Source organism: Macroventuria anomochaeta (genome assembly GCF_010093625.1).
Source record: "Macroventuria anomochaeta strain CBS 525.71 unplaced genomic scaffold BU25scaffold_42, whole genome shotgun sequence".
In the NCBI taxonomy this organism is placed as follows: domain Eukaryota; kingdom Fungi; phylum Ascomycota; class Dothideomycetes; order Pleosporales; family Didymellaceae; genus Macroventuria; species Macroventuria anomochaeta.
In genome coordinates this window covers 11376-38196 of record NW_022985403.1, presented here as the reverse complement: position 1 = coordinate 38196, position 26821 = coordinate 11376, and the positions used below count along the sequence as shown (strand labels likewise).

General features: G+C 51.9%; 9 protein-coding genes across 9 annotated transcripts; 4 read left to right on the top strand and 5 right to left on the bottom strand.

The window, feature by feature from the left end:
- Positions 1-110: 110 nt before the first annotated feature.
- On the top strand, positions 111-3084 carry BU25DRAFT_401918 (putative dipeptidyl-aminopeptidase B). The gene is made up of 2 exons (XM_033705025.1): positions 111-2592; positions 2647-3084. Exons 1-2 carry the CDS (start codon positions 231-233, stop codon positions 3015-3017), a joined length of 2733 nt encoding a protein of 910 aa, XP_033556890.1. The 5' UTR covers positions 111-230; the 3' UTR covers positions 3018-3084.
- BU25DRAFT_414946 (uncharacterized protein) lies at positions 3055-4353 on the bottom strand. Its single transcript, XM_033707415.1, has 3 exons — positions 4206-4353; positions 3530-4096; positions 3055-3452 (listed from the first exon to the last, which is right to left on the bottom strand). Exons 1-3 carry the CDS (start codon positions 4302-4304, stop codon positions 3177-3179), a joined length of 942 nt encoding a protein of 313 aa, XP_033556889.1. The 5' UTR covers positions 4305-4353; the 3' UTR covers positions 3055-3176.
- A 655-nt stretch (positions 4354-5008) lies between these two features.
- Positions 5009-5831, bottom strand: BU25DRAFT_204360 (FAS1 domain-containing protein). The gene is made up of 2 exons (XM_033701127.1): positions 5141-5831; positions 5009-5091 (listed from the first exon to the last, which is right to left on the bottom strand). The coding sequence occupies exon 1, from the start codon at positions 5796-5798 to the stop codon at positions 5274-5276; it is 525 nt and encodes a 174-aa protein (XP_033556888.1). The 5' UTR covers positions 5799-5831; the 3' UTR covers positions 5009-5091; positions 5141-5273.
- Positions 5832-6012: 181 nt separating this feature from the next.
- BU25DRAFT_425415 (uncharacterized protein) lies at positions 6013-6676 on the top strand (the record flags this gene model as incomplete). The annotated part of the gene is made up of 2 exons (XM_033708349.1): positions 6013-6042; positions 6089-6676. 2 exons carry the CDS (start codon positions 6013-6015, stop codon positions 6674-6676), a joined length of 618 nt encoding a protein of 205 aa, XP_033556887.1.
- A 1760-nt stretch (positions 6677-8436) lies between these two features.
- BU25DRAFT_204315 (uncharacterized protein) lies at positions 8437-9335 on the top strand. Its single transcript, XM_033701125.1, has 3 exons — positions 8437-8634; positions 8691-9244; positions 9300-9335. The coding sequence occupies exons 1-2, from the start codon at positions 8483-8485 to the stop codon at positions 9079-9081; spliced, it is 543 nt and encodes a 180-aa protein (XP_033556886.1). The 5' UTR covers positions 8437-8482; the 3' UTR covers positions 9082-9244; positions 9300-9335.
- Positions 9336-9891: 556 nt separating this feature from the next.
- BU25DRAFT_204317 (uncharacterized protein) lies at positions 9892-10557 on the top strand. Its single transcript, XM_033701126.1, has one exon. The coding sequence runs from the start codon at positions 10000-10002 to the stop codon at positions 10381-10383; it is 384 nt and encodes a 127-aa protein (XP_033556885.1). The 5' UTR covers positions 9892-9999; the 3' UTR covers positions 10384-10557.
- Positions 10558-12922: 2365 nt separating this feature from the next.
- BU25DRAFT_425414 (uncharacterized protein) lies at positions 12923-14830 on the bottom strand (the record flags this gene model as incomplete). The annotated part of the gene is made up of 2 exons (XM_033708348.1): positions 12923-14355; positions 14404-14830. 2 exons carry the CDS (start codon positions 14828-14830, stop codon positions 12923-12925), a joined length of 1860 nt encoding a protein of 619 aa, XP_033556884.1.
- Positions 14831-18083: 3253 nt separating this feature from the next.
- BU25DRAFT_204281 (uncharacterized protein) lies at positions 18084-19508 on the bottom strand. Its single transcript, XM_033701124.1, has 3 exons — positions 18770-19508; positions 18141-18711; positions 18084-18088 (listed from the first exon to the last, which is right to left on the bottom strand). The coding sequence occupies exons 1-2, from the start codon at positions 19194-19196 to the stop codon at positions 18257-18259; spliced, it is 882 nt and encodes a 293-aa protein (XP_033556883.1). The 5' UTR covers positions 19197-19508; the 3' UTR covers positions 18084-18088; positions 18141-18256.
- A 5229-nt stretch (positions 19509-24737) lies between these two features.
- Positions 24738-26181, bottom strand: BU25DRAFT_351712 (calmodulin dependent protein kinase; the record flags this gene model as incomplete). The annotated part of the gene is made up of 5 exons (XM_033703368.1): positions 24738-25181; positions 25228-25613; positions 25664-25820; positions 25873-26080; positions 26138-26181. The coding sequence occupies 5 exons, from the start codon at positions 26179-26181 to the stop codon at positions 24738-24740; spliced, it is 1239 nt and encodes a 412-aa protein (XP_033556882.1).
- Positions 26182-26821: the final 640 nt, after the last annotated feature.

Sequence of the window (26821 nt, the reverse complement as noted above, 5' to 3'; positions counted from 1 at the left end):
TCTTTGTTTGGCCCAATGTCTTGTCAACTTCAATCATGTGTCAAAGGGTGGCTTGGTAGCGTTTCGGCGACTCAAGGCACCTCCGCGTCTCCGCACCGCAGAGCAGCCAGCTCACCCTCAGCTGCGCCTACCGTAGGCGGCCTTGCCTCCACAATCTGTCATCGCTGTTTTTCATTCGACACAAAAACATGTTATAGTTGCAAACGTATAAACCCCATACCACCGCTACAATGCCACGCGAGCGCGCCACGAACGAGGAGGAGGCGGAGCTGTTGGGAGGGCACGAGACGAAAGCGCGAATCTCAGAAGACGGCTCAGAAGCTTCAGGATCCTCGATATCGACCATGTCTCTAGTCCTCGAACACATCAACGACGGCGCACCGAACGGCACATCGCATTCCAAGCTGAACGAGAAGTACCGAGACGACGACAACTACGTGCCAGAGCGCGTGCGTGAACAGCTTGATATTGAAGATGGGCGCTTCGAGCCTCTCAAGCCGGTGGACAAGAAGGCGCGACGTATGCTGTGGATTGTGGCCACAATCTGCGCTATCGGCTGGGGCCTGGCATTGGTGTCGTTCCTATACAGTGGGAGCTATAAGCATGCGTCTACCCAACCACATGATCCTCTAGCGAGTTCTACGAAGGGCTCGGGGAAGAAAGTCACTTTGGACCAAGTCATGAGTGGCCAGTGGTACCCGACTACCCAGAGTGTTTCGTGGATCTCAGGACCAAACGGCGAGGACGGCCTGCTGCTGGAGAAGGGCGTCGCTGGCAAGGACTACCTCGTTATTGAGGATATCAGAAACAAGGACAAGAAAGGAAGCAAAGGGCATACCACCTTGATCAAGGAGAACAGCTTCAAGTTTGGAGAGACGTACGTCTACCCCGGTAAGGTCGTGCCGAGTAAGGACTTCAAGAAGGTGCTGGTGCAATCTGAGTACCAGAAGAACTATAGGCATTCCTCTACGGGTCTGTATTGGATCTTCGACGTCGAAACGCAGACCGGTGAGCCTGTCGATCCTGAGAATCCTCAGGCTAGGATTCAGATTGCATCCTGGTCACCGCAATCGGACGCTGTCGTCTTCACACGTAACAACAACATGTTCATTCGCAAGCTCAACTCGAAGCAAGTCACCCAAATCACGCAAGATGGTGGTGCTGAGCTCTTCTACGGTGTACCAGACTGGGTCTACGAGGAAGAGGTTTTCCAAGGCGACAGCGCAACGTGGTGGTCGGAAGATGGCAAATACATTGCATTCCTACGCACAGACGAGTCAATGGTTCCCACGTATCCGGTGCAGTACTTCCTCTCCCGTCCCAGCGGGGAGAGACCGAAGGCTGGCGAGGAGAGCTACCCAGAGGTCCGCGACATCAAGTATCCCAAGGCTGGCGCGCCCAACCCAGTTGTATCACTCCAATTCTGGGATGTCGAGAAGAGCGAGGTATTCAGTATCAACATCGAAGACGACTTCGCCGACGACAATCGTCTCATCACCGAGATCGTATGGGCCGGCTCGACCAAGCAAGTCCTCGTCCGAGAGACCAATCGCGAAAGTGACACACTCAAGCTTGTCCTCATGGATGTGGAAAAGCGCACTGGTAAGACTGTTAGGACAGAGAACGTCGCAGAGCTGGATGGCGGCTGGATGGAGGTCTCCCACACAACAACCTTTGTACCCGCCGACCCATCGAACGGCCGCGAGCACGACGGCTATGTTGACACCATCATCCATGAAGGCTACGACCACATTGGCTACTTCACACCCCTGGACAGTGATAAACCCATCCTGCTCACACAGGGTGAATGGGAAGTCGTCGACGCGCCCTCGCGCATAGATCTTAAGAAGAACCTGGTCTACTACATCTCCACCGAGCATGGCTCTACCGAACGCCATGCGTACGCCGTCAAACTTGATGGCACTGGTAAGCAAGAAGTCATAGAGAACAGTGGAATAGGTTACCACTCCGCATCCTTCTCCTCCGGTGGCTCGTTCGCCCTCATCACCTACAAGGGCCCCGGCATCCCATGGCAAAAGATCATCTCCACGCCCTCCAACTCTGAGAAATTCGAGCAGGTGCTCGAGGAGAACAAAAGCCTCGAGCGCTTCGCTGCAGCCCATGAGCTACCCATCCTCAACTACCAAACCATCGAGGTCGATGGGTTCAAGCTCAACGTGCTTGAGCGTCGCCCCCCGCACTTCAGCGAAAAGAAGAAGTACCCTGTGCTGTTCTACCAGTACTCCGGACCCGGAAGCCAGCAAGTGGACCGCAAGTTCACCGTCGACTTCCAGTCCTTCATCGCCTCTTCTCTGGGATATATCGTTGTCACCGTCGACGGGCGGGGCACCGGCTTCCTCGGGCGCAAGCTCCGCTGCATTACGCGCGGCAACATCGGTCACTACGAAGCGCTCGATCAGATCGCAGCGGGCAAGATCTGGGCGAAGAAGAAGTACGTCGATGAAGACCGGATGGCTATCTGGGGCTGGTCGTACGGCGGCTTCCAGACTCTGAAGACGCTTGAGACGGATGCGGGTGAGACTTTCAAGTATGGCATGGCCGTTGCGCCGGTCACAGACTGGCGGTTCTATGGTACGCTGCCTTCCCTTCCAACCTTTCACACTTTCCTGTACTGACTGTAGACAGACTCCATCTACACCGAACGCTATATGCACACTCCACAGCACAACGCCGCCGGGTACGACAACACCTCCATCAGCGACGCCAACTCGCTATCCAAAAACGTCCGCTTCCTGGTCATGCACGGCATCGCAGACGACAACGTGCACATGCAGAACACCCTCACGCTGCTCGACAAGCTGGATCTCGCCGGCGTGGAGAATTATGATGTGCACGTTTTCCCGGACAGCGATCATAGCATTTACTTCCATAATGCGAATAGGATTGTGTATGATAAGCTGACGTGGTGGCTGACGAATGCGTTTAATGGCGAGTGGTTGAGGTTGCAGAATGTGAGGCCGAAGGTGGTGAGTGAGGGAAAGGAGAAGAGACGATAGTGAAGTGCACATGTTGAATGGCGTTTCGGTTAGGTACCCGCAGTCATCGATATTTTTTGAGTAGTGCACTTTGCACATTTCAACTGCGATTACACACCACACGTACATTGCCAATCATGCCCATACACCTATATCGTTGCTCCGCACTCAATGGTGCGATTAGTACGTCTCATCGAATACACTCGCAGTCTCGTGTCCTCCGACCTTCAGGAATATCTTCATACTCTCCAACACCTGTTTCTTCAAATCCATCCTCGTAACATTCTGCCCCGGAAACCCGCCATACGTCGTATCGAAGTCGAACGGCTTGAGCGCCTTCCAAATCCCATGGATCTTACTCGGTGGCAAGGGGATCATATTCGGGTAGGACCACATGAAGCTGAAGGATGCGGTTGAGGGATCTTTGGAGGATTGGGCGGCGTTGTAGAAGCCGGACTGCGTAGGGGTCAGCAACACAACAATCATTTGTACGAAGACAGGAGAGGAGGGCGTGGTCAGGGAAGAAGACTTACAGGTACACTCATCATCGTATCCGCAATAAGCAACTTCATCTCCCAATGCAGCACCGAACTCCCATCAAAATGGCCTCCGCACTGTATCACCGTCACGCCGGGAACTACTTCCTTCGTCCCTTTGTACAAATGCCTGACCCCATTTTTATCCTCCCTGTTCAACCACTCCTTGTCGTCGGCAGCAACGTATACTGGGCAGTTGAACTGCGCAGCCCACTCAAGATGCGTGGTGTAGAAGTGTGGGTGTGAGATTATGATGGCTTTCAGACCGCCTTTGGATTCGATGAAATCGATGGTGTCTTGGTTGAGGAAAGCGATTAGATCCCAAAGTACGTTCCCGGAGGGCGTTTGCAGGAAGATGGCACGCTCGCCTATTCCGAGTTGTTTGCGCGTTGTTGTGCTGTCACTCAGGCCTGGAGGAAGCTCTGCAGGGGTGAGAGGTTTGGTGGTGATATAGTGGATCCGAGAGTCGTGTTCGTCTGTTTGGAATTCATTCTTTTGTGTGGATTGGGAGGCGTTGAGGGAGGTCCAGGTTTGGCCGTGGGCGGGAACGTATTGGCGGGGGTCCTGTGGGTGTTAGTTCATTACTGTCAATTAAGTAGGTCAATGGCGTTGGATTCCAGAAGTGATTCAATATGTCGTATGAATGGTGATGTGGTTAGTTGACGTCACTTACGAGGCAGATTCGACACTCCTTCGGTGGTGAAGAGAGTGGAACATCGTATTGCGTGCCACATACTTCGCAGATGGCTAGGTCGCCCGACACCAACTTCATGATGGAATTGCAGGTATTTGGTAAGCTGAACAGGAGCGGACTGATCTCGATGCTCTTAATTGCGTTGCCATCGTCTTGTTTATAACGTTATACGTGTAAAGTGGGGGCGTAGAGCTCCAGAGCTGACTGCCTAGATGGGATAGCTTACATTCGGAAAGCGCCCGCCCCACAGCTTCCCAACCCGAAGATTTTGTCATGCGAGGCTGAAAGTGTAAGGTTTAGGGTCTCGAAGGACATTGGTCATATTGAGGACAAAGTCTATGAGCTACAATGATCAACACTGCCTCCACGCTTCGAACTGCCACATGGGGTAAGGCACGTCTCGTAGCCATGATGAAGGACACTGCAAGGAGTCCTACGACAAAGATCCCCCGAGAACCCAGATCTCGCCGTTGGCGACCTTGTCAGCAATGCTCGTGACTTCGATGTTGCCGGGCTGGATCTGCGCAGTTTCGTCAGCACATATCGCAACACTGAAAAGCGGCGCATGCTGGATATTCAATGAATGGCAGAATCGAAAGGAAGACACAGGATAGACTCAGAGATTGAAAGGGGTTAGCCAAAAAATAGTCGTGGTGGTAGGGCTAAAGCGTAGCGTCGCTAAATAGCGCCGTTCCGGACCTTCATCCCACAACACCCACTATGACAAAAAGAAATATCCTGGAGTGCTCAACTACTGTCGAACGAATGCTGATGAGGACGGGACTCGAACCCGCGCCACTTTCGTGACCAGGAAGCTTATTGCTAAGCAATGCTAAGGAGAAAGAACCTTAACCTGGCGCCATAACTGTATTTTGTTAGGAATTGAAGGTATTGACGTGAACTGCTGAACTTACCCAACTCGGCCACCTCACCCTTCTCCAGTTGTGTGACTTGATGAATGTTTTGAGACAAAGAAATAATATAATGTTGGTATTTTCCAAGATGATCTTGTGGGTTGGGCATGGGAAGGGCTCCACCACTAGGACCCTAACCACTTACCGTTTTTTGGCCGTTCTTGAACTCCCACCAGACTTCATTGCCAGCAAGCGTCTTCAATTTCTTTCCTTCTTCCCACGGACTCTCCGGTACGATGTGTCTCTTGACGAACCGCTCGAGGTTGCTGTGTGCACGGTCCGATCCGTTCACACCCTCGTACGCCTGCGCACCGAACTCATTGTAATCTTCTGGATCTTCCCAAGGCTTCCTCTTCAGGTTCTTCATGACAGTGTTGTCTGGCGCAAGCACTGTGGCGTTCTGTGCTGCGTCTTCAAGACGCCCAGACACTGCGTCGATGTTGCGCGTGAGGCCGCTGAAGATAGCAATATCTTGCACCTTTCCGATTACGTCTGATATGATGATCCCAGTGGACGCTTCGTTCGTGGAGGGCATGATGTAGTCTCGCAGTGGTGACTGCTCGTTGAACGACTTCAAAATGGTCTTAAACGGTCGCGATTCGGCGGTGCATGCGAGGAACAGGCAGACGCTTGCAAGAAGATATACAAAAGGTCTCATAGTTATCGTGTGGTATTTACATAGGTGGTGTTGATAGTTGTACAGTGCGGAGGGGTAGACGTCATCGCCGCGGGAATGCCAAGCGCACGTGAACGCGCGACTGATCTGCATCTTGAACACTTACACCTTTCTACCTCCACACCATGTTCTCAGAAAGGTGACAGCCGCCCCACAGAGGGCATCACTGACTGGTTCTCTATCGCACACAATCACGATGGTGCTCCAACTTCCTACGGTCACGGTGGTACGGCCACTTGTACATCGTATAAAGTCACGCTAAGATTTTGTAGGATGATCTACGCGACTTCCATGCGAAACATCTCCCGCACGCGCCTGAACCTGAGCACATCTTTCATGGTGTTGAGAATGAGCTTGCTGAGGAATGTTACGAGGAGGAAGAAGGTGGACTAGGCTACTACGAAGATGGCACACCGCGCACCCTCACCGACGAACAAATCGCTATGTTCAGGCACTCCGAAATCCAGGCTATCATTCGCAAGCGAAGGCAACAAAGAGACAACGGCAATGGATCTGAGGAGGGAGAAGCTGAGAAGTCAGTCACTGAAGACTTAGCCAACGTCGATTCTCCGGCTTCCCAACCCACTCCCACAATGGCTACAGAAGCAGGCAAGGTCGCATCTGGCCGTGTCGAGAAGCTGAAGTCTCAGCAATGGAAGACAAGCAGCCCAAGGACAAAAGCCAAGAACAAGAGGAACCGAGACAAGTACAAGGCCAAGAAGAGAGACAAGAGGCTCAAGCGCGAGCAGGCTCGAAAGAACGGCCGTGACGAAGATGAAGAGAGTGACGAGTGGGACCCCTGGCACCAGGCCAAGGGACCGGATGTGCAGAAGGACGATACCGTGGACCTGGACTACTGAGCTTTCAGCACGAGACCGTACCGTTGCGGTAGCAAAGCGCACGACGCTGTTTCAATGTACGTGCTTTTCCCTAATTACAAGTATGCTGTGCAATGATGAAAACTGTTATCGTCATCCTTAGGCGGAGAAGGAGCCGGGCTTGAGTCGAGGATGTTAGATTGCTCTGCGATCAGACTCTTCGATTCGCCGAGGCACTTTCATTGACGAGTTTACAATCTTCTCTCTGACTGCACTTCTCGCTTTCTTGACTATTGGTTCTTGGTTCTTGTGCCGATGGGAACTAACATGCTGCTTAGACGTACGTCCGATTTTACCTGGGCAGCACACCACCACCCCAACCTCGACTTCCTCCACGGTACACAAACGCATACAACCGTTCACGCGCTGATTAAGCAATTGCAGCATGGCTCCGCGCAAGGTCATAACGGGCGCTGCTCAGTCATTGCAGCTTACTGCGAACGTTGACAGTCGAGTTGCCAAGAGAGGTGCGAGAGGCTATCGCAAGTTCAGATCTAGGATGCTCCACGTCGCACCGAGAGCGAGCGAGAAGATACTGTATGTTGCTGATTCGTGGTGAAAGCTCCCGCTCTCTTGTATTGTATGCGGCCAAATGTTGAAGGTTTTCCGGTGTGGACAGCAACAGCAAATCCCCTCTTTTGAGTCTTCCACCAGAAATCCGCAACCGTATCTGGACCTACGCCCTCAGCAACACCAAGGTATAAGTCTACCGCGCCCGTCACAATAGCTCCAAGCTACGCCTGAAGCCGTCCGATCATGTCAATGCCATGGCACTTTTGCGTACTTGTCGCCAAATCTATCATGACACCGCCATTCTACCATACAAGCTCAATGCGTTCACGGCGTCGTCTTGCCCAAGACTTTACAGCACTAGTCAGTCAACTGCGGCCTTATCAGCACACACAGATCACCTCGCTCCATGTCGAAGTCTTGCATCTTGATCCTGATCACTTGATGCAGGCTTGGAGCCCTGCGGTGAGTGCCACGCTCGTCCACAAGCTGCCAGCTCTCAAACGGATCGAACTCTGTGTCCTCGGCTACAGGGTCGATATGCACAGCCAGGTTCTCGCAAAGCTGAAGCTTGGTCTCTCGAGGAGCCTCCGCGCACGTCTGCCTCAGATTGCTTTTGCTGTCACAACCACGGAACAATGGTTGTACACGCATTACATGCAATGGATCAACAAATCGTAACTGAGGCCGCTCATGTTACCTTGCACGACCGCCCCTAAGGTGGTCAGAATGAGGACCGATATCTATTGGTAAGCTCTTAGTAGCACTGCAACACTCAAATGCCGGTCACTGCGAAGGGTTTCCTGAGGTCCCGAGCCGCCTCTTTGGAGAACTAGCATCCCTATCGAAATGTGACCAGGATTTGCTCAGATCACGCTTCGGCGAAAGCGCGGATTCGCTTTGCAAACCGCTGATCCTGTGTTACTAGACCGCTCTGATACTCGATTGATAGAAGGACTGCTAGTAATGTATTCCTTTCGCCTTACATCTACCTCCGGTCTTCGTCATCAATGCGTGTTGTTGCTTCCTGTTCTCATGTACATTGCTCTAGCTACTAAGCACTGTCTGCGCGTATAGCTCACTGCTCACAACATTATCCTGATTGGGCGTCCCGCTTCGCGGCGCATTCTCACCTCACCTTCGTCCCTCACCGCCCCGCGCTAGCGTAACAGCCTGTTTGCGCCTCACCCGGGCTCTTTTCGAAGTGACGATGATACCGATCCTCCACCTCATTACCTCATTACAACTTCTTTACGACACGCTGGCACCCCAATCGATATGGCGCCTCGCAAACCTACCACAATTGCAGAGCCAGCGAAGAGTAGCATTACAAAAGATAGCAACAAAGTTGTCAAGAGACCCGCTCGTTGCTATCACAAGTACAAGAACAGGTTACTGAACGCCACCCCCAAAAGGAAAGAGATAGATCTGTAAGCAACTGCTGTTGATCGCAATGGCAGGTGTTGTTCGCTGACAAGTTGTGCAGAATAAAGAGCAACCAGACCTTACCGCTGTTACGCCTGCCCTTAGAGATTTGCAATCGCATCTGGCAGTACACTCTTGGGCAGCAGATTCCATGGCTCCAAGGTCACGTCCACGTCGAACGAGCCGGACATCAACATTACATTGCTTCAGAGCTGTCGTCAAATCTACTCAGAGACCGCATTACTACCGCTGCAGCTGAATGCTTTGGCGTTCGATCAGCTGCCCGCATAAAGCCTGCTATCAAGCAACTGAAGCCGCACCAGCGCGAGGACACGAAGGCTATGCGGCTTGAACTGATCTCTCCAAGCGATAAGGGCTACCTCCTAGCTCGTTTCAAGGGTCTCGCAGTGCTTACTCAAGATCTTCCAAATCTGAAAATCTTGAGATTGTAGTGCTCAATCCTTCCATCGAAGGACATTCGTCCAAGTCCACCTTCGACAAAGTCCAGGAGTACATCCGTGGGACGCTTAAGTCCGACCTGAATGATACTGCGATCAGCTTGACAGTAGAAGGCTCGGGCGAACATATGGGCCACTACGCATATTGTCTTTCCTAGTAAGCACGGGATTCCTAAGAATGACATTGAGACCTTGTCTGATTGTGTCTCCAGATGATTCATTGGTATGGATCCGCTCCAGGCGTACCCCAAGCAACGAGCGCGGATATCGTGGTCCACCGGTGTCGTTGTCGAAGAATATGGCACTATGACAGATCCATGCGAACAACGCCGCGTATCTAATGTGTAAGGTTGGACTTCATTTGACTATCTTGAATTGTGGTCAACCTGAATGCAGTCTAACCCCACCTGCCTTCACTCACTACCTCGCACTAGCGTGACAAAGTCATGAGCACCCCTCTTGGCCTGTCCCTGAATGAACAAGAATCCTTGTTTCCCTTCAGTCACATATCACGACAAGCTGCAATAACAAAACGTTATGGTAGCCCACAACCAACCACGGAGGCGAAGTCCCAGAGTAATAACGTCACAAAGGCAAGCAACAGAATTATCAAGAGACCTGCTTGTGGATACCATAAGTTTGGAATTGGTATCCTCAACGTTACTCCAAAGGAGGGGAGAAGGATTTGTAAGTGATTAAAACCAGATAACAAAAGCAAGAAACTATCTGGTGCATTGTCGTTGACATATTTGCGCACGGTGAAGGAGAACCAATAGGCGCCATTACTACGACTACCTGCCGAGATACACGATCGTATATGGAAGTACGCGCTCGGAGGTAAAGTGTCCACGGAAAAATGCGTCTTCTAGCCTTTGAACTATAAGCTGTTAAGCTCTAAATTCACGCTCTTATATGTGGAGCTTAGTAGCGGCGTGGCTCTTCTTCGCACGTTTAGTCAGATCTACTCCGAAAATTCCCTCCACCCTTATCAACTTGGCACGTTCGCCTGTGCTAATGTTTGGGTCCTCAAATAAGCAGCCAAAGCCCTCGAGGCTCTACCACCGCAAGCCGATCAGGCAGCTTTCTTTGACGACTACAAATTTGAAAGGCTGCTGGTGGATCCAAGGCTATTGGTCCACAAACAGCAAACTGGTTCTCAGAAGGATCTTTCCGGCACTCGATAGGATCGAAGTCCTCAACCATCAGGTCTCAAATAGAGATGACAGTGGCTTCCCAGCAGTAGTTGATAGCATTCCACTCATCTCCAGGACGTACGTGACTTGGAATCCTTCTTGAGGCGTGACAAGTTGGGGATTATAATCGTTATCGAATTCAGAATCTTCCGCAGCTAGACATCCGACGTCACAATCCCGGTCCCGAATTCGGCATCAGTGTGTATTCCAGAGCGATGCCGCTGATCTCTGCATAAAAGCGAAGTACACGGGACCACGACTAACAGCTGATTGTCTGTTTCCTCAACTCCCGCCTGTCGTACACGGCAAAAGCTGGCATCCTTTCAACTATGTTGAACGACGAGTCCACCGGAGCGAACAGAGTCCTCCAGCTCGAGGTTAAAGGTGGTGGAAGATCTTGCAGGGCGACTAGGGCGCCATGAAGTTCAATTGTTATGCTTCGCAGTAACAAATGTCGCAGTCTTCGGCCTCAAATCCTCTTTCCCTCAAGCGGCACGCATCACTCTTTCTTAATATGAAGTCCTCTTGGACCATCGCTGCCATACATCGAAATCGCTTTGCTAAATTTCTTTACTGGGTTTTCTTTGCATTGGTGCATCAGCACTTTCTTCATCCTAACACAACTTGTTTCTCAGACCTCTCAAATTGCACTTACCCTGATACGACCTATAATTTCTACCTTATCCTCTGGACCTCTATCAAGCATGCAAAGTTCAGTTGAGAATGCCACTCTGCAGAACATAGTCTGGATAGTGACGCGGACCATCAATGCACGCCGGCTGAAGAAACTACAGGATGGCGGTAAGAATGAAAAGTGATCTAAAACAAAGCCCAAGGTCAAAGCTACGAGCAGGAAATCATCCAAGATGCAAGTTCAATTCTAATCAAGAAAAGGCAACAGCACTGACGATCTGCAGCGCAACGCGAAATCAACAGAACTCGCCTTTATTACATCTACCGCCTGAACTGCGCAACCAGATCTTCGCCTACGCTCTCAGAGGTCAAACCTAGAAGATCAGATATGACGCCCGCAACTAGAGGACCTCAAACTAGAGTAAACATCGCAATGCTCTTGCGCTGCTCTAAACTTGCCGCCAAATATACGCCGAGACGCAGCATTTGCCGTTTGGCTTAGGTCTCTTCTCAGCTCTTAACTGCGTCAGTCTACATCGATGGCTATTGACTATGGAACCCTTTCAATGTGCCGCCATCTCCAACGTCCAGATTGTCTGCGATTTCGAATGCACCGAAGATGGCTTCCATGACGGGGCGATCTTTGCGCAAACATGGGCTTCGCTCAGCTTGGTTCACTCTGGCGCATACATATCATTGCGCAGGTAGTCAACTGTACTGGAAAACCCAAGAGAAGGATTGCCGCGTCTTGGACGGACGCATTCGAGAAGACTCTGAGGTCTCATGTGCAAGACGAAAATAAGGGCGTTGAGATTGTGTTGGCGCGGACATACATCTTGTTTTAAGTATCTGCAGGTCTCATTCGAAATTTCGAAACCCTTCACGATGCTGCCCTGAACATTCTGAAGTTTTTGCCTCCAACGCTGCGATTTCGGTCTCCGTTTCTTTGTTCTCCCCTAACCGCTACCCGCCGGACCCGCCTTTCGGACAAAGAACATCCAAAGGCTCACCAAAGCTTGAATCCTCTTACCATAGTCCCAGCGAACCACAATCCTGGGCACCCAAATTCTAGATTGTCGGCAACCACCCGTTGATCGGCAGACCCGAGCAACCATGTTGCAGTAAATGCAATAAGTGAAGGTGTAACCGCGCAGGGCAGTAAGCCAGGGGTAACCGCGCGAAGCAGTAAAATCAGTATATTCTGTTGTTCTGTTGTTCAGTGTTCTGTCTCTCTCACTCGACCCCCAGCGGGGTCTGTTCACATGACGTATGTATCTCTTGCAGTCAAGAGCAGGAGGTGCTTGTTGGAAAGAGCAAGAGCAAGAGCACCAACACACGTGGCACACATGACCTCCATACTCCATAAACCGTCACAAACCAGCCTTGCCATTCCAAGGTCCCGACATTGATCTTACCCGCACGCTACTCCAATGGTTGGGGAGAAACGTGCGACGAGTAGGGTCCAAAAAAGGCTATCGACTCGCTTGTGTTTGCCGTATAGGTGGCTCTTGGCAGGGATGTGGCTGAGCTGAGGGTGGTGAAGGAGTAGTAGCGAGGGCGGCTGGGTAGGGCTGTCAATCCGGATTGTGAAGCGAAAAGAGAATGCGAGGATGGACCGACCAGATGTGGAGGAGAGACCCGTACCTGATCCGATCGGGTGGTGAAGCACGTTGAAAATGCTTGCCACGATGTTGGTCCCTTACTTGCGCGCACCAAGTCCCACTTGGATGGGATGCCAGGGCCAAGGGGTTCAGCTAGCACATTGCTCGATCTCTCTGGATGCTAATGAACAGTTCAATGGATGGGTATCCTTTACATCCAGTATGCATATTGGAAAAGTGGAGTGTCAGTAAAGGGACCTACGCTGAGGGAAGCCATCATGTATTTGTGTGCAGAAGCTGCAAATAGTTATTTGAAATGTAACAAGATTCGTTTACTCATAAACTCATGAAAACATTTCAATATGTACAAGGGTCTTTTGATATATACAGTTCGTCCGCTTTTCCAGTTTATTTGTTCTTCTTGGTTGTGGTCGTCGCTTTCTTGCTGTCATCATTCTTCTTGGTGCTCGTGCTCGTCACCCTCGCCGCTGACGTGATTGTCGAAGCCGGAGGCATCGTTGTTACCGAACCCGCTGGTGTCGATGAGCCGCCAGCTGATGAGGTTGATGACTTGACAGTGATAGTAGAAAGGGTGGTCTTGGGGGGACCGTTGAGCTGGTAGTCCTCAAGAGCCTTCTCGAGCTTCTCAACGTTGCTGTAAGCCTCCATAGCCTCGAACTTGGACATCTTGTCCATGATGAAAGACTGCTGGTCATCGTTCGAGCTGATGGCCTTGCTGCGGTACTTCTCCTCCATTGGATCGATGAACGTGGTAGTCTCGGGGTAGCCCCAGTCGCCAAGACTAGAGACATTGAAGGCAGCCATCATGTCGTGGTCCTCGTGGATGAGGTTGTGACAGTGGAACATGTAGACACCGTCGTAAGGAGCATAGCGTGCAATGACTGTGACTTTCTCGTTCTCGCCAAGAAGGACGACGTCCTTGAGTGCTTCCTTCTCGTAATCAAGGACAGGGCGCTTGCCACCGGAGCGAGACAGAATCTGGAAATCGACAAGGTGGATATGAACTGGGTGCGACCAGCCGCCACTGGAGTTCTCGAGCTCCCAAACCTCGATGGCACCACGCTGAGGCTTAGCCAGGATGCGGTTGTTGACATCAGAGAAAGTGAGGCCGTTGACAGTCCACTGGCCACCGGTCCTGCCGAATTTGAAGCTCCTGTCGATTCCGCTCTTCTTTGGTGGGAAGGGAACAGTGCGAAGAGTGGAAGGAAGGTTGCCGTTACCGGCTTGGCTCGAGACGTCCTTGCCAACGATGAATTGCATGACCTTGTCGGTGGCTGCGTAGTCCTCATCGTGCTGGACATCACGGCCATTCTTGAGAGTGACGTTCTTGCCAGCGTATTGGCTGAAGTCAAAGACAACCTCCCAGCGTTCGGCCATAGAGATCTCAAGGTTGCTGGTCTGTACGGGCTTGGTCAAGAGACCAGTGTCGGCACCAATCACATGGAAGGGAATGGCCTTGCCATCAGCCTCGAATGTGAGCTTGAAGGCTCGGCTGATGGAGGCATCAAGGAATCGGAGACGGTACTTGCGAGGCTCGACCTTGTGGTAGGGCCATGGCTGTCCGTTGACGTGAATGACATCACCCCAGAGCGAGGTGGTCTCGTCCTTGGGATCGAAGAGAGTTCCATCACTATTGTACTGCTTGGAGGACAGTGCTAGAGGCAGATCGTACTTAGGACCAGAAGGCAGACCCAGTGCATCCTCAGCAGGGTCATGCAGGATGTAGAAGCCAGCTTGGCCAAAGTAAGCGTTCTCAGCAGTGTGGTGAACAGCATGATCATGGTACCACAGAGTGCGAGCGCTCTGGTGGTTGGGGTAATCTAAGCGAGGTTAGTGGCGAAGTGTATACTAAGCGTGCATGTACTTACAGTAGTCTTTGTACTGATTAGGCTTAGTTACGTCCTCAGCCCAACCATCAAAGGGTGCTCGACTGTAAGAGCCGTGAAGATGAACCGAGAGATCCTTGTCGCCATGGTTCTTGAATCGTACGACTGCTTCTCGTCCCTTTTCCATGCGGAAAGTAGGGCCAGGAGACATGCCATCGTAACCAACAAGGTTGGCAGGCTTCAACCCAGGGTAGACCTGTTGTGTGAATGGCTTGACATCGATCTCATAGTAGTCGATGGAGTTCCCAGTGGTTGCATTGGTGTAGGTGTAACGAGGTACCTTATCAATCGGAGAGGGGAGAGGGGATTGGAAGATTTGCTTGTACTCGGGGCTGAGCCACTTGTTGTCGCCAGCTAAAGCTTGTGAAGTGAGGAGGGCAGTAACGCCTAAGAAGAGTGATTGCCGCATAGTGGATAGCGAATGCGAATGATGAGCCAGGAAGAGTTGTTCTCGATGCTAATGAGCAAGTATGAGAATGTTTGAACTGGTGAGGATACGAGTAGGGCAACTCATGATGGACTTATATATCCATCGAGCTTCCGCAACACGAATACTCAAGCCGTTCCACTGCATGGTATTGGACGATCTTGAGCAATCCAGTCGACCTGACCATCCAGATCTTCCATGGCACGATACTCGCGAAAACCTCATGTCGGCGTCCATAGCAAATTCTCTGTACGATATCGACAAGTATGGCAGCCACATTCGCTAGACTACCTGTCTAGGCTACGATACGCGCACAGCCGTACCTCGTGTAGGCCCAGAAGATGAACGCCATGTCCAGCCATGTCTTGGACATGCTTGAGAGGTGAACGTCAGGCCGCACAAGGACCCCGCGTAAGGCTTGTATGCTATACGAGAATGTCAACAGTAATAAGAATAGAGCCCACGAGGCTTGTTGCGCTGAGTCGAAGACTGTAGAGACCAACAAGTCGCCGATAGAGTTCGATGCTACTTGCGAATAGAGAAAGTCTATCGGGGTCTGCTGTTGCCAAGGACCTGGTTGTTCTGACTTGTCCCTGCTCTTTGTCTGCTGGACTATGCGCGCGAAATACAGAACAAGCGAACAACAGAATACTATTCTGGACATGTAAGAAAAATGAAAGACAGGGGTCAAAAGGGCAATGTCAGACGAAGAGATGTACCAAAAAAACACGGCAAGGCTTGTCCTTTTCGACGTTGCGACCAGGGGCTAATCAGCCACAGCTGAACATTGCTTGGGGATGCCAGTGTAGCGCACGGCACATGCGATAACCCCAGCGCTATTCACTTGCGTTCGAGGTCTAACCTAGCCTTAAAGCCAGACTTTGCAGCGACCGGATAAGGCTCTACCATAGAAGAGTGCCATCGTGGCAGGCGAGGGCCGGTCAGGGGTCTAGAGGCTGCCTTGTGCCTTGAGGAACCAAAATAGCTCGCGGCTTCGAGCGAGAAGCCAATGCAGCTGTCAACCATTATGCGGGGTCACGCCTATGCCCAGAGATGGGGTCTGTCGATAAGAGGGTCTTTTCGTGAGGAAGAGGAAGGATGGAGGTCGAGACCGCGGACGCTAGACCAAAAGCTCTCAACACACGTGATCTCCTGCTTTAAGCGATCGACTTGGATCAGATTCGCGAGGCTTTAGTCAGGACTTCTCTACAGCCTCAGATCGCCATTTTACGACATCCTGCTGCGCTCCGTGGCAAGGCATCGTTCGCAAATTCTGGGATCATCTCTAGACACACTGCTGTGCAACGACAGATTTGCAGACGCAGGGCAACCGGCAGTTCAACTTCAAGGTACGGCCGCTTCTGACATGGCTCTGACAACTGACATGCTTTCCCCGCCTTGACAGGGCTCCATGCGCATCAAGCATGAGAAGGCGTGCATGAGACCCTTTAAGCTTGCTTGGCCAAGCTGCCGGTGCTGGATGCCTTGGCCTGACCTTCAACTTGTCCGCTCCGCGCAAAAATTGCTGCTTTGAATGCTCCCACAAGACTGATGATCCTTGACCTCAGCTGGCATCGGCAATGCCGCATGCAAGACCAAGGGCAAGGCGGGTTGCGGCTGTCGATCTGGTTAAGTTCCGAACGCTAGACGGAAGACTACTTCCAAGGTGGCATGCATACATGCAATTTCGCTTCACACGGGAAGCCTTCAATGTGCCGACAACATTGTGTTGTTGACGTGTCGAAGATTTACCCTCAGTACTCACTTCTCTTGCACACCCATATCCACCGCCATAACGAAATCTAGCATTCACAACACAGTTCATGGGATTGCTTTTCCTACTACACTCGCTTGGAACCACTAGCTCGCCTCTTTTCAATATATGGCTTGCAGTTGCCAAGGCTACTTTCCGACTGCTGATGCTTGGCCCTCAGTAAGCCCTACGAATACGAGCAGCTCCAGCCAGCGAAGACTACCAACCCTTCTTACTACTGTCGTGTCCGATGACCAGGACGACTCTCGCATGGGTACCAAAGATGCAAGGTTCCTTACACCGCGTCCGCCTTGCGACCCACATGTCTGCCTAGTGTATCGTGAGGATATAACCATGACCACGTTGACGGCCACCAACGCCTGCTAGGTCCCATAATGTCTGCTATCTGGATCGGGATTTCCGTTTGACCATTCGGTAGTGTTGCGTGGAAAGAACAGCTGGATGTCAGTCCGACCGTGGTCGAGCCAACACTTGAGGACCCAAATATTGTCGTCTGGTCTTTTCCTACCGAGTATCTGCTGCGCGCTACATTCTGTCTTCGGTGGGTCCTTGCAGCAGGCTATGATCACCAGAAGAGATTCATCAATGCCAAGAGCTGAACCGCGAACCAGAAATAGTACCTGTATTGGACAACTACCGACTGGCTGGATATTCAGCGAGTTGATATCATGCATGGAGCTTCTCGGATCTCGTCCACAATAATGGTTGTGATATGCCGTGACGCCTGTCACTCACTGCCGTCTGCACATCAGAACTCTGCAGTGTCAGCTGCTGCCCTCCACCCTAGTCTGGAACGCGCATCATCAGGCAATGGACATCCTCGGTGGTGGCAACTTTGAATGGATTGCCCGCAGGACATATCTGCTTCGCACACGGTTTAATTCTACTCATGTACGCCTATGTATAGCCTTGTCTGTTCAATAATGGCCAACAATAGTTGCATGCATCACGTGTTGCGGCATGCTCTCCATCCATCGCATTGACGTCACCTGATGTCCATCATGTGAGATGATGAGCAAATGCTGCAGGTACAAAACATTGTACACACTCTGAACGTTGCGTACCTGCAGCCGTACCCAAGCAACGCTTCCCATACCAGCCAAAGACAAACCCTCAAACCGCCTGAAACGCGGCCTGAGGAAGTCGAGGAAATCCTCAGAAAACTTTTCAGCAAGGAACCTTCAGGAACTAACAAGAGCGTAACAGATAGCGCCCGTCTCTTTTCCCAAGAGCAAGTCAAAGCATCAAGACTCCAGCTCAACGCGCCACCAAACAACGAAAGTGCATCATCCATGATCGCCGAACGTGATGGTGGCAGAAATAGCGTACATCGTGAATAGCTTCCGTTTAGGCCGCCTGTAGATGTGCAAAAGCAGCGTTAATGGGAGGATCAGTGGAAGCATCAGCAGTAAAAGCAAATGCGACAGCAAAAGAAGAAGAAGAAGAAGAAGAAGAAGAAGAAGAAGAAGAAGAAGAAGAAGAAGAAGAAGAAGAAGAAGAAGAAGAAGAAGAAGAAGCAGGAGCCATCAGGTGGTGGTGCATTAGGTGGATTCAGATCGGTGACCAGTGGGAAAAAGGTCGACATGCGCCTTCGTGTTGAGAAATTCTGTACTTTTTTCAGACAATTCAAATAATCAACACATCAACACATCGCCCTTCCACACTCCAATCTTAATATCCAAATTCTGCAAACTGCCCTCAATCTCGAGCCTCTTCCTCCACTCCTCGATTTGGCCTTCCACTCCTTCATACCCAGCATCCACCAACTGTCTATCCGCATCCCCTCCAACCAACACGCATACAACCCAATCTCCGTTGCCATCCTGACCTTGCGCTATTTTTGAAAAAACCTCAGGCTCCGCATCTGCAGCATGGCGGTACACGGTCGCATAGACTAATTGGTTGGTGACGATACCAAGGAGGTTGGCTAGAGAGGACCGAAGTCTTTGAACGTGTTGAAAGGGCGTGGGATAAGGGGTGGTGTGTGATATTGTCAAGGTAACAAGCGTGTAGTTTGGTGCGTTCGTCTCTGATGCGACTTCAGCAGGAAGGTCTTGATGTGATTTGTGGACGGCTTGGATGGTGTCCGCTATAAGACAAACTGTCAGTATTCAAGACGATCGTGGAGATCAACGTGTGCAGCTTACTGTCAACGACTGCTTCGAAGATGCCGACTACAGGCGCAACAATGCTAAACACCATCGGCTCCGTCCCAATCCTTGGATCTCCCGGGAGAAGCACAGCTTCCTCACCCTCTCCCAATACCCTTGTATTCTCCAGGTCCAGACGTTGGGGTATCTCCTGGAAAGTTTTTGTTCTAGGAAGCCTGACATCATCGAGGACGATGGTGTAGAAGTAATCCTCTCCACCATCAGCACTCACGCGAGTGTATCTCGATACTCTTGATGCGCCACCCAGGTCCTTGTCTTTTGGGAGCGAGAGTGTGTCTCGCATGTGCAGTTTCGTCCACCTCTTAAACAGATCTCGGTTCGCCTGTGTGTCTTCATGAAGTTTCGGTCGCACGATGGCGATACCTGGGCGTCGTTCAGTGGGAGTCTCGTGCGTGTCGCCCATGTTGTCAGAGCGCTTGACTGAGGAAGGTTTCAGTCACTCTGAACTTCAACAACGAAGTCGATCAAAATACAGCGTGCCAACTCGTCTTTGTAGGATGAAAGTGCGCAGCGGGCCAAGAGAGGAGTTCCGGGGTGCATTGTATATGCAGGCATCCCTGCTTCGAGATTCCGATTGTTGCACTGCAGGCACAACATGGGGACCAATATCAGGCTGTCCCGAGCGCTAGTTGGCGAACTGTAACCCGCTTGTAGTTCGGAAAGCACCATTGCTGATAATTACGGTGTAGACAAGGAAAGATGTTGCGGTGTATATAACCTTTAGGACCCGAGGGTCAGAAAGGTCGGCCTTTTTGTATCGCTGCGGGGCCGCGACAAAAGAGCACTCACTTTCATAAAAGGAAAGAAAACAACAGACAACTGAGAAGCGACAACAACAACAACAACAACAACAAAAATAGCCACGATTACAGTAAGAGTGACTAAAGGGTAACACTGCAAGAGCGCAATGCAGAGGCAAAAATCCTGTTGCGACACAACGGAAGTCTTCACCCATATCTCACGCCCAATACCTCGGCGGACGCTGGAAACTATTTGGATACTGTTGACGTCCCAACATACCAGCATAGTTACGTCATAAATACCTCCCCCTCCCAAACACCAACCCTGACCCCCCAGTCCAGCCTTCTCTCCGTCGTCTCCCCCTCGCGCCGCCTCATCTCATCCACTGAATCATCCAAGCTGACTTTCAAATGAGTCTGCATAGCCCGACTTACTTCCCCCTCAACCAGCACACAGACAACCCAACTCCCATTCCCGTCCGTGCCCTCGGCAATCGTGGGATGCATGTCCGGCTGAGCACCAGGTACATGGTGGTAGATGCTGGTATACACCTTTCCACCATCTGCGTAATCGCTGGCCAAGTTGTTCACAGCTTCGGCGCGGAGATCTGTGAGTTGTTTCGGTGGCTCAATCCCTGTGTCTTCCTGGATACCAGTATACGTGAGCGTAACCAGCAAACAATGCGGCCCATCAGCTTTCCCTCCCGCAGCCGACAGCAAGAACAAGGGAAGGGAGTTATACTCGCCCTCCCACGCGGGCTGAGAAGCACTGTGTTCTGCGAAAATGCCGAACGAGGCGTTGACGAGGTGCCATACCATCGGCTCATCACCGAAACCATGGGGGACTGGTAGTACCACCTTCTCCCCATTCTCGACAGGTCGTGTGTTTTCGAGATCCAGACGTCGGCTAATTGCATAGTACGCATTCGTCTTCCAAATGGATATATCATCCGAATGGATGGTGTAGAACAGCTCACCGTTGGTGTTGATGTAGCGGAGAGTCCGGCTGATGCCTTCCGTGTTATCAGAGGGTGGTTTGAGATTCAACAGGTCGCGGAAGTGCATGACAGTCCATCGCTTGAAAGTTGCTGCGTTCTCTTTGGTGTGCTCGTGAAGACTCGGTCTTACAATCATGACGCCTGGTCGCTTGGCTGGGACATTGTTGCTGGAGGTTAGGATACTTTCGCCCATTGCGCGTGTGGTGTTGATGATTCGAACTTAGATAGGGATGTGAAGAGGTTGAGTGTGAGCTTGTGAGTGATGTAGATTGTTGCACTTGGGTACTACTAGGATGCTTTTGTACTTTGATGATTTATGTAAGGCAACCGGGCTAAGATGTGGAGTTCCGTTGGTGCATACACAGATGCAGTGAGATTGTCGATCGTCGGCCTTACCCGCGGCGAACGCGAAGAGCGAGGCACCGACTAGCGTGGAAATCATTCTGGTTGCATCCTTTGTCAGGGCAAGGAGGAATCGGATGATTGTTGTTACACGTTCGGTGTTTGGGCGCCGGCGGGCTTCAGAGCAATGTCCCGAGGGCTGAGAGCAGTGATGTAGGAGGCTTGTAAGATTGATCGAGCAAAGTGAGCTAGAGTCGCCGTCTTTACGGCAAAGTTAGAGTGCCCGGATCGGCTGAGATGCAATAGACATGCGATTTTTGAGTCCAGCTACGTACTATACAAGCCGAGAAGCCGCATAATGCTGATATGATCGAGACACTCTAAAGTACTGTCTTCGAGAGCAGAAGGAAACGCAAGAACAGACAATCATAACCTCCCAAATCCACGTACCTGGGGCGTAACATATGCTCAGCAATCCTCAAAGCGCCCAAACACCTCAGGAAACAGTACACAAACAGGGAGGCGACTCAGATAGATCAAGTCTCCCCACCTTTCAAGAACCGTTTCCTGATGAGACTCCTACTACCCCTGCCTCGCCAAATGCAGGAAGACCGTACATTTCTCAATCTCCACCGCATCCTTGCCACTCACTGTTTCCCCATCCTTCGATACTTTCTCGGCAACGATCTCCACCTCGATTCGATTCACCCCTCCCACTAATTTCGCCTCAAACACCGGCTCCCCTTTCTTCTTTCCACCCTCAAATCCTGTGCCTTCAGCGCCGCCGTTGATGCCTGCAGTGACGGGCACGCGATTGACTTCGAAGGTCTTGTTGCCGTTGACCGAGACGAAGAGACGATAAAGGCGACTCGTCAGGGCGATAGGTACTTTGGGGGTGATTTGTAGGTAGGAGTGCGTGGGTGAGAGGCTGATGGTGGCGCTGTGGTGTGTTTTGGTCTTGCTCGCGTGGATGGTCATTGTCCATTGGTGAGGGAGGTTGAGGACGGGGTGTGTGTTGAGACTTAGGCTGGGGATAAGGGCTTCGCTGAGTTCTGTGGCATGTCAGTGGGTAGCTAGGCAGATTTCGGATGGTAACTTACTCTTGAGTGGCGTCTTGCGGAAGACGTCGGTGCGTGGGATGGACGGTGGGACGTAGAATGTTGGTGGTTGGAAGCCAGGAGTGGGCAAACCATTTTGCTGGCTGTAGAGACCGTTAGGATGTGGACTGCCACTTGGAGGACGTGATATCGATTGCGGTGGTGCCATGACTGGAAGTGATGTCTGAGCAGGTACGCTCAATCGTTGTGAGTCTGGTGCGTTACTGCCAGGCCTGATCGCGCTCAGTGCCGGCGATTGTACATCCTGCTTGACACCATCCGCTGTTGGTGATCCAGCGGTTCTCGTCTGCGCAGCGGGGTTAGGAGCAAATGTAGCAGAAGACCCTCTCGTCCCGGAGAACGGGTTCGAGGCTACTGGCGTGGCGGCCTTGTCTCCAGGGCGTGACCGTCGCCGACCCATGCTGTCGTTGACGTGCCGTTGTTGGCGTTGAAGTGCTTCGCTGTCGACAATGACACCAGGTGTGGCCGTGTCGCGTGTACCTGGTGTGGCTGATCCTGAGACTGGGCTTTGTCTGAGCTTCAGCTTCAGCTGCTGTTTGGGCGCCGGTGTCGGTGCTGCACCAGACATGTTGAGCTTGAGTTTGGGCTGCGGCGGCTCATCAACTTTAGCTTTCATGACATTGAGCTTCTCGTTGAAGATTTCCTGATCATGTTAGTCATGGAGTCTGCGCAAACTTCCTATCTCCATACCTCGAGCTCGAGCGAGAGGTTGTACAGCTCACTCCCATCTTCATTGTAGATGCGTGCGTTCTTCCACACAAGGCTCATTGCATTCTCAAAAGCATCCCAGCTCTTGAAGAGAGTGTGTCCGGTAGGTGCGTCGCGCCCGACTACGCCCTGCACCTTCTTCTTGATAGCTGCTAGCGACATGGGATCTTTGATTAGTTGGTAGTAGTCCTTCAGGGCACGAGTAGGAAGGTTGACGAAGGGTTGGAAAATGGCCAAGTCGCCGCTGAGAGCATGTTAGTATGGGGTCCGCATTAAGCAGGGCGTGCCTTACCCTGGATCTGTGTGGTCGATAATTTCTTGGATAATCTGTTCTTGTGCATGTTGGAATGATGGGTTGGGAGCTCCTCGAGTGCCTGTCGACCTTGGCTCTGGTGCAGCGGACGCTGACTGCCTCAGCTTCGATGGTGCAGGAGTCTCTGGCTGTGCAATCACTGCGGCGCGTCGAGTGCGTTCTGTGGCCACTGTAGACACTGTAGACACAGGCGTGGGCGTAGCGGCAGCTCGCGGAGTAGATGCAATGCGTGGAATCGGCTTTCCGGGCGGCACATTCTCCTCGCCTGGTATAGGTGTAGCGACTGCAACGTAGTTGCTATCTCGGTAGGCAGGGTTGTGCTTGACCATCCAGTTGGAGGCCGTCTTGCGTAGTCGCTCAGCATCCTCGTAGATGATAGACTTCTTGTCATTGTATGCCTTTGCGTTGTTGACGAGCCGTTTACAGTCGCTCTCGACTTGGGCGAGGGATGTGTATTCACCGTTGATGAGTTTGTCCTGTCACCCGAAATCAGTATGATATTTTAGGACATTGCAGGCGGTGATGCTGTGACTGCTACTGCGACTGTTCGATTGGTGCTTGTGGGCGTGCAAGATAGCTGTGCAGGTGAGTCGTGCAGTGAGTGTGCCCGTAGGTCTTCCAACAGTATGAGAGCTTGTGGACATACCTCGATGGTGTCTAAGGCAAGTGGTAGTTTTGTGAATTCGAAGTAGTCTGGCAGCTCATCCTATACACACATAGTCAGCGGGGCGTTCCAACGTAGGGAGGGAAGCTTGTGGAGACACTCACCTTGTCTGGGAGTGTCATGAAATGCACTGCAATTGGTCGTCCACTACCAAGTGTTAGTCCCACCTTCCCTTACAACGTATGCTCCCTGGTGCACGTACGTCTTGTCTTTGGCCTGCTTCAAGCTGTCGAGGAACTTCAAGCCCATGTCCGTTGTCGACTCGACTGTCTCTCCGCCGGAGCTCTGCATGCACGGATGGCATTGTCAGCAGGGTGTTCCACTTTATTTGTGTATGCCATGTCCTCCATCTTCGGCTGCATCGCGGCGGTGTCTGGTGTTCGCGCGGCGGCCGCTCGGTGGTGCGAAGTGCTGCCCGTAGGTCGATCTAGAGGGAGTGTCGCGCCCATGTTCAAGTGCGCATCCCGCAACGCGCCAAACACAGCGTGCACCTCTGCACATATCGCCAGCGATGCAGCCATCACCATTGCGCACCATTGGGACGTGCACGTACCGGCGCTTTCTGTCGCTTTGCAGGCCGACCCTCGCCAGGACTCAGCGCAGCGTTGCCCGCCTTGCGCTTTGACGCACTCTCCATTTTCGCGTTTTCGTGGTCGCGTCGTTTATCGAAATAGTTCTCAGGGCTCTTGAAGGAATTCTAGGGTCGTGGTGCCGTGCACTGCGTTGCTGGAGCTGGCCTCAGTTCGCGACTACTGCGACGCGGTATGGTGTTGCGGCCGGGATTCGTGAGCTAACTAATGACTAATCACGTGCAACGCCGAAGCATTCACCACCAAAAATGCAGTTTGCACGGTGACACTTTCTACTATATTGCGATCTTGGAGGCTTGCTTGATCATGTAGGAGTCGCTCATAATGGCATTGTGGTGTCTAGAAACCAGGCCCTGGCACTGCCTCAGGGTATTTGAACAGCAATGAGAACCTCCGCTAAGAACCGCAGCAAACCCAATCATGTTTGTCGAACCGAAAGTGAAAGGTGCATAAGACGCCCGTGTGCATCGCTCAGCTCTTCTTGGATGAAGCTGCCTCGGTCGCTGTCTTTTCAAATTCCTTTTGCGCTTCTTGCTCCTTCATCTCGCGCACCTTGGCAAGCACAACTTCGCGGAAGATGGCGCCCTTCGCAATCCTGCTCAGACGACCAGGTCCTTTACCGGTGGTGCTAGCGCCAGTGCCAGTCGGATTGTCTGTTGTCTTTAAGGACTTGCTGGTTGTGTGGTTTGCGATTGCCTCACCGGCAGTCTCCAGTGCGTTAGCAGGCACGTCTGCCTCGCCAGGCACTCCCTCTTCCTCATCCTCCTGCATCTTCAGAGCCTCGATACGATTCGCAAGCTTAACGAGCTCGATACCGCGCTTGAGACGAGCCTTCGCAACGTATGCACGAATCTCGGGCAGCAAGTTGTGGTCGCTAGCAGTCTTGCCGCTGAGCCATACGTGCTTGAGCGCAGCCTACTAATGTTAGCCTTACGCATTGCAGACTTTGAACCTTGCTTACCTCGCTAGTTGGCCTCTTGTTCTGGTCGGGCTGCAGCAACTGTGTAATGAAGTCCTTTGCGTCTTTGCTGACTTCCTTCCAGTAGCGCTCGTGGAAGATGACACGGCCGTTCTTGCACTCCTCGATCAGGTCTGCGAGGTTCTCGGACCTGAATGGAGAGTAACCGCAAAGCAGTGTGTAGGTGATGACTCCCATGGACCACATATCGACAGGCTTGCCATGTCCCTTCTTCAGCATAACTTCAGGTGCCGCATATCCAAAGGAGCCAGCCATGGTAGTTAGCACCTCGTGCTTCGAGTCGAGCATCTTGGCGATACCGAAATCAGCCAGGACAAGGGAAGAGTTGGGTTCGCGTGTAAGGTAGAGCAGGTTCTCGGGTTTGAGATCTTTCAAGTTGTAAGCGCAAACATCTGTATGGAGCGATTGAGGGTTGTACCTCTGTGGACGCAGTTGTGCTGGTGGAGGTAGTTTACTGCATCGAGGACCTGACGGATCGTCTCGGCAGCGTCCTTCTCAGTGAACTTTCCCTTTTCGCAAATGCGGTCGAAAAGCTCTCCTCCAGTCGCCAATTGGGTCACGATGTAGTACTTGTCCTGCGAGCTGTTAGACCCTGAACTCCACACTATGTGTCCGTCTATTGCATACCCTCGACTCGAACCAGTCATGAAATTTGACAATGTGCGGGTGCTTCATTTTCTGCAGCATCTCCAGCTCGTCGTAGACCATCTGCTCGTTGCCGCGGACATTCTTCTTCAGGATGATCTTGACCGCGACCTTGCCGTCCGGGCAGTCGGCCTCTCGAACGATACCATAGGTTCCAGCACCCAGTGTCTTTCCAAACTTGTAGCGTGACCTGCGATTGCTTTGCTCAGTATGTATTCGTGTGCGGGGGATCTCATGAGGCACGGACTTGCGGTCATAGCTGTCAGGCTGGCCGTGCAACTTGTTGAGCATATTTGTCACTGCGATGACGCGTCAGTAGATGTCTTGCAAGGTACACGGGCTATGAGAGAGGAGTACAACTCATAATGGGCAAAAGTGTCGCAGCAACAAGACTGCTGAGTGTTCTTGGGGGCTGAAAGTAAGACGGCCTGGCCTATCTGGCAGCGTGCAGCTGGTGGTGGGGGTAATGAGGGGTAGGTTGTCCAAAGGCGATAACAATGGATGTAGGTAGAAAAGAGGGAAGTTCGAAGAAAAATCACAAAAGGAGGCGCAGAGGGTGTCAGTAATAAGCACTGCAGGGTCTTGGAGAAGGAGTTGAAGCTCCTGTGCGGCTGTGGGGTCACACTTGCTGGTCGGTCTCCGCCTTACGGGCTGGCGGCAGGCGTATTCGAGGCGCAGCTAGCTAGACTGCTCAACGCACGCGCCTTAGGCATATTTATTCGTAAGGCTGTGATATTTAAGGAGATGACATTGATAAAGCGCCGAAATGATGCTCCTATCGAACAATTGTACCTCGATCATTGTAAATCGCCCAACGGCTGCGTCAACGGCTGTCAACGGCTGTGTCAACGGCTGTGTTGATCTCGTTGTTGATCAACAGATCCTCGCACATGTCTGCCTCGCACAGATCCATGGATGTCATCTTGACTGG

Bases quoted from the DNA above. Each gene is read 5' to 3' on its own strand.
- BU25DRAFT_204360 (XM_033701127.1), bottom strand. From the start codon at position 5,798: ATGAGACCTTTTGTATATCTTCTTGCAAGCGTCTGCCTGTTCCTCGCA.
- BU25DRAFT_204315 (XM_033701125.1), top strand. From the start codon at position 8,483: ATGGCGCCTCGCAAACCTACCACAATTGCAGAGCCAGCGAAGAGTAGC. The intron at 8,635-8,690 runs GTAAGCAACTGC...CAAGTTGTGCAG, and splicing joins AAAAGGAAAGAGATAGATCT to AATAAAGAGCAACCAGACCT.
- BU25DRAFT_414946 (XM_033707415.1), bottom strand. From the start codon at position 4,304: ATGAAGTTGGTGTCGGGCGACCTAGCCATCTGCGAAGTATGTGGCACG. The intron at 4,097-4,205 runs GTAAGTGACGTC...TAACACCCACAG, and splicing joins AGGAGTGTCGAATCTGCCTC to GACCCCCGCCAATACGTTCC. The intron at 3,453-3,529 runs GTAAGTCTTCTT...ACCCCTACGCAG, and splicing joins ATACGATGATGAGTGTACCT to TCCGGCTTCTACAACGCCGC.
- BU25DRAFT_204317 (XM_033701126.1), top strand. From the start codon at position 10,000: ATGTGGAGCTTAGTAGCGGCGTGGCTCTTCTTCGCACGTTTAGTCAGA.
- BU25DRAFT_204281 (XM_033701124.1), bottom strand. From the start codon at position 19,196: ATGGGCGACACGCACGAGACTCCCACTGAACGACGCCCAGGTATCGCC. The intron at 18,712-18,769 runs GTAAGCTGCACA...TTTGTCTTATAG, and splicing joins CTTCGAAGCAGTCGTTGACA to CGGACACCATCCAAGCCGTC.
- BU25DRAFT_401918 (XM_033705025.1), top strand. From the start codon at position 231: ATGCCACGCGAGCGCGCCACGAACGAGGAGGAGGCGGAGCTGTTGGGA. The intron at 2,593-2,646 runs GTACGCTGCCTT...GACTGTAGACAG, and splicing joins CACAGACTGGCGGTTCTATG to ACTCCATCTACACCGAACGC.